The sequence below is a fragment of the Kogia breviceps genome, chromosome 2 (genome assembly GCF_026419965.1).
Source record: "Kogia breviceps isolate mKogBre1 chromosome 2, mKogBre1 haplotype 1, whole genome shotgun sequence".
In the NCBI taxonomy this organism is placed as follows: Eukaryota; Metazoa; Chordata; class Mammalia; order Artiodactyla; family Physeteridae; genus Kogia; species Kogia breviceps.
In genome coordinates this window covers 194009698-194025073 of record NC_081311.1, presented here as the reverse complement: position 1 = coordinate 194025073, position 15376 = coordinate 194009698, and the positions used below count along the sequence as shown (strand labels likewise).

The 15376-nt window shown below is 41.7% G+C and overlaps 1 protein-coding gene across 1 annotated transcript in view; it reads left to right on the top strand.

Annotated features, from left to right (window-relative positions):
* Nucleotides 1-15165, top strand: part of PDE6D (phosphodiesterase 6D) — a 48962-nt gene extending 33797 nt beyond the window's left edge. The window contains exons 2-5 of the mRNA XM_059053649.2: nucleotides 11117-11205; nucleotides 11756-11881; nucleotides 12605-12710; nucleotides 14584-15165. Coding sequence (XP_058909632.1) covers nucleotides 11117-11205; nucleotides 11756-11881; nucleotides 12605-12710; nucleotides 14584-14665 — 403 coding nt within the window. The 3' untranslated portion in view covers nucleotides 14666-15165. The remainder of the gene's footprint in view (nucleotides 1-11116; nucleotides 11206-11755; nucleotides 11882-12604; nucleotides 12711-14583) is intronic.
* The last annotated feature ends 211 nt before the right edge of the window (nucleotides 15166-15376 follow it).

Here is a 15376-nt window from a genome sequence, read left to right as displayed (position 1 = left end):
AGTGTGCCACCAGGGAAGTCCAAAATTGCTTTTTAAAATGAGCATCCCCTGGGACTTACCTGGTGGCGCAGTGGTTAAGAATCCTCCTGCCAACGCAGGGGACACAGGTTTGAGCCCTGCTCCGGGAAGATCCCACATGCCGCGGAGCAAGTAAGCCCGTGCACCACAACTACTGAGCCTGCGCTCTAGAGCCCGTGAGCCACAACTACTGAAGCCTGCGCACCTAGAGCCCTGCTCCGCAACAAGAGAAGCCACCGCAATGAGAAGCCTGTGCAACACAACAAAGAGTAGCCCCCGCTCGCCGCAACTAAAGAAAGCCCGCGCACAGCAACAAAGACCCAACACGGCCAAATAAATAAATATTTTTTTATAAAGTATAAAATGAGCATCCCCAGGCCTCACCTGAAAAGATTCTGATTAAATAGGTCTGAGATGTGTCCTTGGAAACAGCTTTTTTAACAAGATCATCAAACCACACTTTAAGAAACAATGGACTAGAGATTGAAGGAGAAAAATTAGTTGGGAGGCTATCGTACCAACAATATAAAGGAGAAAAAAATACTTTGAGAGAACTAGCTTTAACAACAAGTGCCAATAGAAGAAAAAATCATTTTCTAGTGATTGCTATCTCAAAAAAAAAAAAATCTACCTAACTCTTAGTTAATACACATCAGTGTAAAATGTGATTGAAGTAGAAAACCAGAAGGAATTAAAGTTAGGTTTTATTTGAAATGCTAAAACTAAGGGAGCCATCCCTGCCTTTATTTTTTCCAGGTTAAGCTACTCAAACCCCTAAATACAATTTCTGCTCTCTGTATATCTAATATTTAGTATATATGTATTTACAAGTTTAAAGTAGAATTAGGTCTTACCTGTTCTCTTAAACAGATGAAGATGGGAAAAGAAATACTGATTAATATATGAGCAACAAAAAGCACTGCAACAGATTTTCTAGGAATTATAAGGTTTTGAGTGAGTAAAACCAAAGTCAAAAATTAACTAATACAACTAACTTTTAATTTTTCCCTTATTGAATATTATACAGCATTTAAGGTAATGTGCTTTTATTAGAGAATTTGAAGTAGCTCAGAAGAACTTACTTCCTGGGCTTCTCTGGTGGCGCAGTGGTTGAGAATCCGCCTGCCGATGCAGGGGACACGGGTTCGTGCCCTGGTCTGGGAAGATCCCACGTGCCACGGAGCGGCTGGGCCGGTGAGCCATGGCCGCTGAGCCTGCACATCCGGAGCCTGTGCTCCGCAACGGGAGAGGCCACGACAGTGAGGCCCGCGTACCACACACACAAAAAAAGAACTTCCTTTTTTTTTTTGCTTTTTTCCAATCCTGAATAATTATGATATAATAATGTCCTACATTTGTATCATGTTTAACAATTTATAAACCATTTTTGTAGGCATTTCATATAATCCTGCAATAACCTTAAGGCTTTGGTATTACCAGTAGTTGACAAACTAAAACTCAGGCAGGATAAATGACTTATCTAAGATCACACAGCTATTATGTGGTAGAAATTGAACCCTAATCCAGGTGTTCTGCTCCAAACCAATTTTGCTTTCCTCTCTGTCAGCTTTTCCTTGTGACTATATACTATTATACACAGTGGTCTCTATCTTCCCCCCACAATCCAAATGAATCCCTGAGACTTATAGGTGAACATCTTAAATAAATATTTTTAAAGAGATCACTTAGTGTTGAAACATTTTCATGTTGTAGATAAAAATTTAGGTATCAGAGCACAGTCATTTGATAATAAAACCAACTGGACTGATATAAATAAATAATTGGGTTTAAAAATAAATGGGAGAAAAGACCAATCTCCACTGCATAATTCCAAATAATTTATATAGTTATTCTTACCATAGGAAGGTGGAGTATAACTCCCACCCCTTAATTTAGGCCGTGTACAGCAACTACCTCCTAAGAGTAAAATATGGAAAGAAGGGAAAAAGACTGTTTACAATGGAGAAGACTGACAAGCACTACCTCAGCCAAGAGATTGAGGTCAACATCAACAGTGATAAGTCATGATGATAGTATGTACCCTTGACACAATGTGATGAAAATGGCACTTTACATCAGTGATCTTCCTCCCCAAAACCCACAATCATGAGAAAAAACATCAGACAAACCCCAATTGATAGACACTCAGGAAAATACCTGACAAGTGCTCCTCAACAAGGTCATCAAAAACAAGGAAAGTCTGAGAAATTCTCACAGCCATGAAGAGCTTCAGGAGACATGACAACTAAATGTAATGTGGGATCCTGTGTGGGATCCTAGGACAGAAGAAGGACATTACATTAAAACCAAGGAAATCTGAACAAACGGTAGACTTTAATTAATGATAATGTATCAGTGTTGGTTCATTAGTTATGACAAACTAATGTTTATAATAAGGGAAACTGGTGTGGGTTATATGAGAACTCTACTATTTTACAGCTTTTCTGTAAATCTGAAACTATTCTAAAATTAAAAGTTTATTAAGGGACTTCCCTGGTGGTGCAGTGGTTAAGAATCTGTCTGCCAATGCAGGGGACATGGGTTCAATCCATGGTCCGGGAACATCCCACATGACACGGAGCAACCAAGCCCATATGCCACAACTACTGAGCCTGCGCTCTAGAGCCTGCGAGCCACAACTACTGAGCCCACGTGCCTAGAGCCCATGCTCTGCAACAAGAGAAGCCACCGCAGTGAGAAGCCCACACACCTCAACGAGGAGTAGCTCATGCTGTCCACAACTAGAGAAAGCCCACACGCAGCAACAGACCCAATGCAGCCATAAATAAATAAATAAAGTTTATTTTTTTAAAAAAGACTAGAATAGAATAACACTTGGTAAACCAATTCCCTTGGTGAATTGCTATGAATCAAAATGTTATATATCTTCCATCCTTAGATTGGTGTCAGGATTGGAGTTAATATCATTAGAGAATTATCATTATCACTGCAAATTATCCAGCTTGAGTATGAATTATCTTGAAGGAAATGAGTAAAGTTTTTTGGTTTTAAGTAAAGAAAATCCACAAAACTATCAGAATAATGCCCAAGACCCTGAGTATAAGTCAATTTCTTATCTTTCCAATGAAAAAATATTTTTACATACATATTTAAGCATAATTTTAGTAAAATAATATATGAATTTAGAAATATTATTTCCCTCCACCTGTCCCTTTTTATGAAACAATGTTGCCTAAATTTTTTTACATGCAACTTTGATGTCATTATTTGGCACCCAGTAGGTTGTCAGTAAGCATTTATTGAATGAATTATAGTTTGAGATCATTGAGATATATGGAGAGCCCTGGATCACTCTGTGAGCATCCATTGAAGGTTTTTGACCAGGAAGCTAATACACGAAGGTGGAGTGGTATTTAGCCTTTTCTCAGGGGAAGTGGAGATATCACAAATCTTCTGCTTAAGGGAGGCCAAGGTGTGGCCAGGTGTTGGCCTAGGGGCACAGATGGAGCCCTGACTTAGGAGTCAGGCAGATTTGGATTTAGAAACTGCTGGAAGCTGAGTGGTCCCAAGAGTCTCTGAGGAGGTGCCACTGAAGCCAGGACCTAAGGGTGTAAAGAGTAAGGGCAGAAGCTCTTGGACGGGCATCACGCAGGCAGAAGAGACTCTACTGTCTCAGAGACAGAGGAAGGAGCCCACTGTGACCAGAGGATAGTGACTGGGGACCTTGGAAACCATGGAAAGGACTCCATTTTTATTTTAAGTGGAAAGGAAAAAATGGGATTGACATCTAATTTGCAGTCCTGAAAAACCACTTCCTTCTGTGAGGAGAATGGGTTGGAGGAGGAGTCAAGAATGGAAGCAAGGAGGCCAGATTGGAGATAATAATTAATAATAATAATAATAATAGCTAACACACTGCTTACTATATGCCCAGGGACTGTTCTAAGCACTTTACATGGGCCACCTCATTTAAGTGTGCTTCCCAGGTAGCACCCTCTTTCATTCTCAAAAGTACCACAGATTTTTTTTGTAGTTGCTGTACAATATTATATAAGTTACAGGTGTACAATAAATATAGTGATTCACAATTTTTAAAGGTTATACTCCATTTATAGTTATTATAAAATATTGGCTCTATTCACCATGTTGTTCAGTATATCCTTGTAGCTTATTTCATACCTAATAGCTTGTACCTCTTAGCTCCCCTACCCCTATTTTGCCCCTCCCCATTCCGTCTCCCCACTGGTAACCAGTTTGTATGATAAATTCCAGGAAACTATGAATCAGCCAATTAACGTTTTCAGAGGGGCTTGATAGAGCGCTCAGTCTCCTCTACCCTTCATTTTCAAACCATTCTATGAAAGCCACTAACCAAGACAACTCTACAGTACAATACGGAAGGAGGAAGAACTGTGGAATCTCATCTCTAAACTTCCTGAGGCCCTTCCTTTTTGTTCCCTTCTGTCTTAACCCTGTCTCTTGGTTCTGAGTCTATGTGGGCATTTCTATTTGTCTCTTTTTCTCAGTGTCTTTTTTTTTTTCCTTTAACTCTCCCTTGAGTCTCTTTCCCGTTTGTGTGTGTTCTGTGTTTCTTTCCTCTTCATGAACCTCTTTGCCTTCCCCATTCCCTCTCTATTCTCTTCCCTTCCCCTAATCTCACTCATTCTTTCTTCCTCCCTCAACTGGCCGGTGAGGTAGTGGCATGTACAGTGAATCTGTTCTGCTTAATATATAAAAATTGATATTGACTATTTCCATTTAAAACTAATTAAGGCTCCCAAGAACCACTGTACCCCTTCCAAAATGCTTCTATAGATGATTGTTACAAAGTACTTTAAATCTTTTTATGCGAGTTCCTGCATTCACATGTCTCAAGGAAATTTACCCAGTACCCCACTCATCTAACTGGTTTCTTCCAATCCCCACACCTTCCCTTCCCACTCCACCACCACCTGCCGACTGCCTTCTCTACCTCAGGTCTGTCCCCAGCTCCTGCGCTGGACTGCACCTAAATCATACCAGACCACATGTTGAGCCAAGTGTCTCTCATTCTTCTTGTTTTAGTTTCTTTCCTTTGTTACCCTTCTAAGGCTTGATACTTTACAAACTATTGCTTTTGCTCTGAAGCTTATTTTTAAGCTGCTCTTACTTTTACGTATGAGTGCTTCTTTTGCCTGCCTAGTTCCGAATAGCAGCTACCAGGGACAGCTCTCTTCCTAGCAGAGGCTCCCTTAGTAACGAGCATTCCTTTGTGCTCATCCTGCATATAAATCACCAGGGAGCTTTTAAATGAGAAAAGACCTGGCTGACCCAGAAGGTGGTATTTATAAATAGTCCTCCAGCCCTCTCTCCTTAAAGCTTGTCCACCTAATCCTCTCCTCTCTCAAGATTGGAAGTGACTTGACCTTTGAGTCTTAAAACTCAGGCTCTTTTTCTTTTAAAAATCTGCTTGGCAAACTGTTAAAACAAAAATGTGCTCAGCAGGCTGATGATCAGTCGTCAGAACTTGCCTTTCATTTCCAACATTTTTAGCCAAATGTGCTTCCTCTTCTGTGGACCAATTTTTCACATTGTTATTAGTTTAAGACACTTACCTCAGTAATTTTTATTTCTTTTTACTGATAGGCTATCATGGATTTGTATTTTTATGATTTAGAAAGCTGTTCCCAAATGACTGCATCTCTCTCATGAACTAAGAGCCTTCCTTTTCACTCCTAAAATCACAGAACTTGGAGGGGCTCTAAGTAGCCTCCATCCCAGCATCACTGGATAGAGCTCTATTATATTTCCCTAATGTTGTATGATTTACTGAAGCTAAAATCTCATAGGTGTTTATTAGGATTACAAAATGAAGCACATGATATAGACACTAATAGACAGTGTCTATTTACCTAGTACCCCACTCATCTAACTGGTTTCTTCCAATCCCCACACCTTCCCTTCTCACTCCACCACCACCTGCCGACTGCCTTCTCTACCTCAGGTCTGTCCCCAGCTCCTGCACTGGACTGCACCTAAATCATACCAGACCACATGTCTGATTAGGGGACATGAAGGAACTGCCTAATTGCTGAATTGGCCAAAGGTTTTTTTTTGTTTTTTTTTTTAACTATATTTCCCCAAAAGATAATTAAGTCCTTAATCTCATTATTTATAGAGAAGAGATGCTTATATTAGACAAACCATGTGTTTTTAGCAGCCTCTCTCCCTTGTTATAAAATGGAGGAAACTTAAATTCACTATCCACTAACTATCAGAGAGAATACTCTAAATTAAGGCTGTTTTCTTTTCATCCCTTAACAGATTAGAGGGTAAGTCCCGGTCCCAGGCTTTTCTTTGCCGACCTGGGCCAGGGGTAGTAATGCTTTCTCTAGAATCTACTAGGTCTGATCCATCTGTTGCTTTGTGGGGAGAACCCCTTCCGCAAGGCTTTTCTTGCAGTAGTTTTGCTGGAATGTCCTACTTGCATGTGAGCCTGGAACTTTAGAAGTAATTTTAGTTCTGTTATTTAATTTAAGAAAGTTTGGTGTCCAGTGTGGCTGTATTTGTACATAAGAGACTATCTGTAGAAAAAGAATAAAAAACATGTACACAGCAGGTTGAGTAAATACTGTGTCTTCTGAAAACCTTGGGCTTAAACGTCCAAGGCAGTTCTGTTTAGATCAGCGCTCAGCGTGCACTTGCTAGAGCAGTAGTATCTGTTGTTTTATTTCTCCAGTTGGGGAAGCTTTCTCTTAACATATGGAGACTCTAGAATGGGTAAGAATATGCGTAGTAATTAGAATCGTAAGACATGGCCTAAGCAAGTATGGATACTTTTGAGTTGCTTTTGGATTCAGTTGTTAAAATAAGTGGAGCGTAAAAATAAGAAATAGAGGAGAGAAAACCACGTAGGTACAGCAGAGCAGCAGTATTCAGCAATACAATGAGCATACAAGGAGAGTTTGTTAGGATTACACACGCGGAGAGGACAGGAGCACAACCAACACAACTTCAAAGCAATGGTGGGTTCATGTCGGGGGACGGTGCACAAGCAGACCAAGGGCATAGGAAGCTTAGGGTACCCATCACATTCAAGGCACACTACTGGATAACCCTTGGTTCTCTTTTGTGACTTTTTTTATATAGCAGCAAAACTAAGAAAGAATCTCTCCAGAGGGTTAAATGTAGTACCATTATGTACGTAATGATGCTAATCAACTGTGTTCAGGGTTCTTCACTGCAAGCTACCAAACAATGGGAAAGGCCCTCAAAGGCTCTCTGGTGCTTTCAGAACTGACTGCAGTTGGAGGAACAGGGGACACACTGCAGAAAAGGTGTTGGCACTACCTGCTGCCCCACCCTGAAGAAATGCTGACTCTTCCTCAAATCCTTGTGTGACTACAGCTTCAGGGCCCCAGGTGTCCAAACCTAGGTCATGTGCTTGCCCCCAGCTGCACCATGACCAGGAGAGGAGGATCTGGATCTTCTAGTTGCTGTAGTGCAAAGCAGTCACTGCCTCCCATGGGGGAAAGGAGGCTGCAGGGTGCTGGTTGGGAAGAAGGTTTGGTTGCTAGACTGAAAAAAAAAAAAAAAAAAAAAAAAAGGCATGTAAACTGTATCTATCTGAAGCTCAGTGTCTTTACAAATATTAACCATCTTTCTCAGGCTCAGCCAGCATGCATGGAGAATATTAATTTCATTTTCCTTTAATGATTTGTTCATTGTCTTTAAAAATAAAAACAAAAACACTTGGGACTATCTTTTTAAATTTAGCCTCTATCAAAGTTGTATGTGTACATCAATTTCGAGTCATAGTTCTACCCAGTTTCTAATGAAGAACAGCATTCCATGTGCTCCCATTCCTATTTTCTACTCCCCAGAGAAAACTGTTTTCAATTCTTTCTAGCTGATTTCTTTGGCATTCATCTTGATATTTCTAAGTAGCACACTGTGGTTATGTCTTAATGTTTCCGTTTTGGGCATTATTTATCCACTTCCCACAATGGAAATGAGTTTTGTTCTTTCTCAACACTTTACGCTTAATCACACATACACTCTCTTCTCCTTCCCCCATCCTCCCAGGATAACTGTATTGGATCCATAGCCTGTGTTTTTGTTATCACTACATCAACACTGTTTGCAATGAAGTCATGTAGTATAATGTGACTACTACGTTCTCCCAGTACCACCTTTGATTTTTCCCTGATGTTAATAATTGTCTTGGTTTTTTAATTCATTTGCTTCAATTTTCTATACTTCTCACTGATGTGACCCCCAAATCTCCCCTAACTGAATAAATCCTCTTTCCATATAAACACATTAGATATTCTATGAATTTCATCTTCTTTTAATTTTTTTTTTTTTGGCTGCATTGGGTCTTCATTGCTGCACACGGGCTTTCTCTAGTTGCGGCGAGTGGGGCCTACTCTTTGTTGCAGTGTGCGGGCTTCTCATTGCAGTGGCTTCTCTTGTTGCGGAGCATGGGCTCTAGGCGTGCGGGCTTCAGTAGTTGCAGCAACGCAGGCTCAGTAGTTGTGGCTTGCGGGCTCTAGAGTGCAGGCTCAGTAGTTGTGGTGCATGGGCTTAGTTGCTTCGTGGCATGTGTATCTTCCCGGACCAGGGATTGAACCCATGTCCCCTGCATTGGCAGGGGGATTCTTAACCATTGTGCCACCAGGGAAGTTCAAATTTCATCTTCTTAAAAAGAAATATCTTCCTAAGTGTTCTGACTTGCTCCTGTCTGGACCCTTGACCAGTCACCCTCCAGGCCTGCTAAGGAGCTATTGTCTTGGGGTCTCCTTCAACATCACTCTAAGGACCCCTTTACCTGTCTCTTGTTTTAGATCCCTTGCTTCCTCGATTCAGTGTCATCCTCTTCCTTGGTCTTCCCTGTCATTTTGAAGGAGCATGTTACCATTCGTTTCCCCCCCCCCAATTATTTATTTATTTATTTTTGGCTGCATTGGGTCTGTTGCTGCTTGCGGTCTTTCTCTAGTTGCAGAGAGCGGGGGCTACTCTTCGTTGTGGTACGCGGGCTTCTCATTGCGGTGACTTCTCTTGTTGCGGAGCGTGGGCTCTAGTAGTTGTGGCCCACGGGCTTAGTTGCTCCATGGCATGTGGGATCTTCCCGGACCAGGGATCAAACCCGTGTCCCCTGCATTGGCAGGTGGATTCTTAACCACTGCACCACCAGGGAAGCCCACCATTCGTTTCTTGAGAAAGTAAAGGTTTTTTTAGTTTTAGGAATCATTTCCTTGAGAATTTTAAAGGCACTGCTCCATTTTTTTCTGTCCTCCAGAGTCCCTGTTGAAAAGTCTCATTCATTCTGATTTTGACCCTTTGTGTAACAACTTATTTTCCCTCTGGAAGCTTCTCTTTAACCTTGATGTTCTGCAAGTTCACAATGATGTGACTTGGGCCCTTGCTGGACCTTTTTTTGAATTCATTTGTCTGATGACTTCCTCTCCTTGGTGTTTTCTGTTCTTTCTCAAATTCCTGCTAGTTAGATGTTGGACCTCTTGTACTGATGTCCAGTTTTTGCATCTCTACTCTCCTGTTTTCTATCCTTGTAGTCTTTTTCTTTTTCTTTCTGAAATAATCTCTCAACTTTGTCTTCTAACCCTTGCGTGGAGTTGTTTGGTTCTGCTATCAAAATGTATATTTTCCTAGAGTTTTGTTTGTCCTCTGAACATACTTTTTTTATTTAATTAGTATTGTTGATGCATTTATTGTATGATGAGCAATACAGAAACAAGAAAATATAAATATGCAAGTTAGAAGGCATTTTCTGACTGAAAGAGATTATCAGTTGACCAGTCTCAAAAGTTGTAACCTTGAGCCAAAGAAAAATCACCTAAAATACACAAAATTCAATGGTATACAATTTTTAGTACAGTATTTATAAGGATTATGGGGTTTTCTTATTTTATTTTATTTTTTTTGGCTGCTTCGGGTCTTAGTTGCAGCACATGGGATCTTCGTTGAGGCATGCAGGATCTTTTGTTGTGGTGCACGGGCTTCTCTCTAGTTGTGGTGCATAGGCTCCAGGGCACGTGGGCTCTGTAGTTGTGGCGCGTGGGTTCCAGGGCACATGGGCTCTGTAGTTTGTGGCACTGGGGCTCTGTAGTTTGTGACACTCGGCCTCTCTAGTTGAGGTGCATGAGCTCAGTAGTTGTGGCACACGGGCTTAGTTGCCCCGCAGCATGTGGGATGTTAGTTCCCTGACCAGGGATCGAACCCATGGCCCCTGCATTGTAAGGTGGATTCTTTACCACTGGACCAGCAGGGAAGTCCCCGTAAGGATTATGTTTTGCTGGTTGTTTTTGTGTTTGTTTTTAATGTTCATTTTTAAAAGTTTGTATCTTCCTCTGTAGTCTTTTTTTTCCTCTAAGTTGCTTTTTATCTCTTTGTTTTGGTCTGTCTTTCATAGTAAATGCTTTCTTAAGTTTCTGGTGATCCTTGGTTATCTTCTCATATTTAAGAGCAGGCCACTAAAAAGCTACTTGAGAGGTCTGGACTTGTGAGTAAAGCTTATGGACTCTGATCTTCACTGTAGGGCAATCTGCCTGAGTCATTTACTGGAATTTCTCTCATATCTGTTTCTTTAGGTCTTTTATCGTGGCTGGTCATATTCTGTTGGAAAATTTTAAATTTTGCACTGTTCATGTTCTACCTCTTTCTTGTAATTTCTAGGTGTGTACAGTCTGAGTTCTCATGTTGTAGACAAAAATATCTCCCCTGGGTCTCTGCTTTTTCCTTTAAATGCCTTTTGTACTCTCCTACACATTCTTTTTTTTTTTTTTTTTAAATTAATTTATTTATTTGCCTGTGCCGGGTCTTAGTTACGGCATGCAGGATCTTCATTGCAGCATGCGGGATCTTTAGTTGCAGCATGCGGGCTCTTAGTTGCAGCATGCAGGATCTAGTTCCCCTGACCAGGGATCAAACCCGGGCCCCCTGTATTGGGAACATGAAGTCTTAACCACTGAACCACCAGGGAAGTCCCTCTCCTACACATTCTTATTTGCTTTCTTGGCACTTAGCAGTTAGGCCAACTTGCTAAAAAATAAACAAGAGTTGATAGCAAATCTGAAACACCTAGAGTACAAAGTAGGAGTCACTTCAGTGCCTTGTTTTTCCTTAATATATTGATCAGAAATTGGATGAACCTTCGGGATGCGGAGACAGGGAAGATACTCTGGCAAGGAACAGAAGACCTGTCAGTCCCTGGAGTGGAGCATGAAGGTACTTTCCACCCTTTGTCTGCACAGGACTGATGACGCAGAGCAGGCCTAGGCGTCAGGGAACCGAGTTAATGGAGACCCACCAGGGGACGGGCCTCTGCAGGCATAGCACGTCAGTCCACATGGTGCTGAGATGTCTAGCTTCTTTCTTATGTTTCTTTCTCCCACTTCCCAAAACCCACTTCGTGCTGAAATTTTAGCATTAGAACATACCCAAAGATACAAAGATCTCAACTTTTTTCTGAAAGAAAATTTGCATTTTTATCTCCCTGAAATAAAAGAAAAACCAAGGGAACAGAATAGAAAGAAGGTTCCCATTCAGCCCCTTTCCTGATAAGAGGAGCTGGGTAAGGCCTTTAGATGCACTAAATCTGTTGTTCCTTGAAGATCTTTCAGTCAAATGCACTGGACCAGTTTGGGACCTCTGCCTTTAATTAAAGTGTAATTCTGTTACCAAGGCATTTTATGAAATTTAACATAGATAATATACGCTCTAAATAATCTCTAAGAAGCTCCCAGAAATGCTTTCAATATTTCTTTTTCTTTACCAGCCCGTGTTCCCAAGAAAATCCTCAAGTGCAAGGCAGTGTCTCGAGAATTGAACTTCTCTTCAGCAGAGCAAATGGAAAAATTCCGCCTGGAGCAAAAAGTTTACTTCAAAGGGCAATGCCTAGAAGGTATTCTGCTGCCAACATGCCTGAAATCTGGGCTTAGGGACAAAATCTGGACAGGGACAGAAGTCAAGACCCAGTGAACTAAAGCACTGCTTTGATAACATTTATTTTGCAACTCAGTTTGTGATAGGGTTCCTACACCCTGGCAGACTGGTGAGTCCCGGCGAAAAGAAGCAAAAACAAAGCTGGCAACTACAAGAGGCTCTAAGCCCAACAAAAGGGTTACTGACCCTGGAGGGCCTGAGGTTGGTGCCTGCTTTGTCACTGACGTGGTATTATAACGTGGTCACAAGGAACCTGCTGGTTAGGGCCCGGTACAGTGCTCTGCATACAGTCTTGTAGAGATTTGACTGGCAAGGCCACTCTGCATTGAGTTTTATGACGTCTAAGAGGGTACATATGTGTCTTAGAGCTGAAATTCCAAGTGGAGAGGCCTATTCTGTACTTCCGTCTATATAATTTACATCCAGCCTACTTCTAAGAAAATACTGCTGCTCCTATTAGTCCTTTAGATCCCAGAGCATAGCGAGCAGGCCTCTAGTGTGCTTCCGGGGACAGCCCGAAGGGGGCTTCCATGTCCTTTCTTGTGCCTCTGGCCTGGGAAGTTTCTGATGGCTTCATTGGCGGTTCTCGGGGTAGGAAGAGGCTTGCTCTAAAGGATGGGGACGTGGAGCCCCGAGACTCTGCCCTGGGCACCAGCTCACCTGCTTCTCCTTCTTCCTTCAGAATGGTTCTTCGAGTTCGGCTTTGTAATCCCTAACTCCACGAACACCTGGCAGTCCCTGATAGAGGCGGCGCCCGAGTCCCAGATGATGCCAGCCAGCGTGCTAACGTGAGTGAGCGGGCCGCCGGGACCGCGGAGGTGTCTAGAAGCAGGAGTTCCAGGCACGCGGGACTCATGGTCCCGTCCGGCAGGCAGGCAATCTAGGTTGAGAACAAGGGTAACAGAGTATCCAGGGGTGTCTGAAGTTAAGCTTCCTGACTTTTGTCATGTGAAAAAGACAGTGTGATAGAATGGAAAGAATTAGAAACTTCACATTAAACCTTAGACTAAATTCCTGATTAACCCTGACTAGCTGTGTAATCTTGGACAATGTACTTTACCTCTCTGGGCCTTATCCTCCTCCTCTCTAAATGTAGAATTAATAATTCTCTCTCACAGAGGTATAGTGAGGACAAAATGAGATGATATGGAAGGAAACTGCCATATAATATACATTTAGTCTATGCTAACTTGCTCCCTTTCCTTACTATCAAACTTCTGGTACTCTGTACTTTGTTTGAATGGCCTTCAGTGGAATCTGACCAAGTCCTAGTTCTGTTTTAGAGGATAATGTTTGGTTATAGTTTTTCAGAGACTAGCCTACAATTTTAATAGATATGCTTCCTGCTCAAAGAATAATTAGTTTGTCCTTTGTCCGCAAAAGTCAGTCAATAACTGCCTACCTACCATTTTTCTCTTGGGAAAAGATTTTAGTCTTTTAAAAGTTTTAGCAATATTGCCTAGTAACAAATTATTCACACAGATAGTTGTGCAATATTGGATCATCTCTTTAAACAGGTCCTTTATGAAAGCCACACTGAAGTTGTAAATAGAGGTTATTTATAAGTCTTGAATAGATTTTTAGTTTGTATAATAGTAGGTATTTTTATATTCCATCAACCAGTCACATCTTGAGTTCCTTATTTACCTATTTTGTAATTAATTACTAGCAAGAAGATATCTGCTGGATATTAATTACCCTGGGAAAGTACAGTGTCATATGTAGCAGGGCATTTTTTAGATTTTATTAACCATTATTTGACTTATTCTTGGCCAGGCCTGATTTCTTTCAGGTATTAACACCACTAAGTCTGTGATAACATATTTAGGTTATTTAAATTATGTCTTACTTTTTAGAACCCCAAAGTAGTACCACTGTTGCCTTTAACTCAGTACAAGAGTAGTTTGATTTGGAAACACTGAGATAACCACCAAGAAAAATGAAATTGCACACTGTATACAATACAGGTGTATTGTCTGGGGTTCTTAAGCCATAAGCCATAGAAACTGACTCTGGCTTACAGGACAGCGTTGAAAGGGTAGGGCTGAGACCTGAGAAACTCGAAAGATGCAGGTGGCAGGAACTGTGGATGGTTTCCTCAAGGAGCAGCTGTGGGAAGGATCTTGCTCAGGGGAGAGAGTCTGACTGGCCCAAATTACATCCTGTGCCCACCCCTTTGCCAGGCGAGGGTGGGGCCACTTGGTTGACCCATGGACTGGAGATAGGGTGGTTCCCCAAGAGAAGAACAGAGTGCTGTTACTCAAAGTGAGGAGAATAGATGCAGGACAGGCCAACCCACAGCTGTCCACCAGAGTAAGTTTTATAGGAAAAGATACGTCCCCAGGTTTCCATGTGAATCAGAAAGTCAGTCATATTTATAGGCACCCCTGTGTGCAAAGCACTCTAAGGGCCTTAGGTACACAGTGGATTAAGACATGCCCCCTCTTACGATGTCTGAACTTGAAGACCTACCTAGTCACATAAGTTAAATGTCATGTTAGACATCTAACCCCATATGGACACAGATTTTAATATCCCCAAGCCAAGGTTATAGGTGAGTGCATGTCCACAGGCCTAGCAGACCCAGATTGAAACCACTCTGTGGAAATGAGATCTGTTGTCTAACACGCTCACTCTTTCGCCCTCTCTTCTTACTTATAGTGGAAATGTTATCATAGAGACAAAGTTTTTTGACGACGATCTTCTTGTAAGCACATCCAGAGTGAGACTTTTCTACGTTTGAGAGAAGAATATGTGTGCATTTCAAGAATTCATTTTTTTAGGGGGAAGGAGGAAACTGTTTACTTTTTTCCTCTATACATTTGATTTTTGACACTTCCACCACTAATTCCCTCTACGACAAAACCCACCTGCGGCCACCAGGGCACCATCTCTGTGTAGGTAACCAGATGGCTTTTTTCTCTCAAGCCACCATCTTCAACTGACCAGATTAAACTCCCAATCCCAGACCAGGGCAGAGGGCATGCCTCAGTTCCTTCTTGGAGTGGACACGGGGACAAACACATACCACAAGCTGTTTCCGTCACCCTCCCTGCCTCCTTCTTGGGCCCTGCAGGCAACACATCTTCCTTTGGCCCCTGGTTTTGGAAAAATTCAAGTTCCTGACCCACGTTTAGTTTTTTCCTACCATTTCTATTTCATACATTCTCATACATTTAACTTGTAAAATAGACTGTGATATTATTGTTACATAGTGAATTAAAACATATGAATTAAAATATTCCTATGTCTTTAGCATGGCATTGCTTTCATCTCTCCTTTTTTTGGAATGTGAACCTGGCTCCATGATGGGAAGAAAGACATTTAACAGAGCAGACCGTAGGATCACAGCTATATTTTACTCCAGAGATCGACTGATAGATCTTGTGGTTCCTGAGTGCTTCAGTTGCTGCTTTCGAAGAAGGTGCAACATACCTGAACAAGACCCATGACC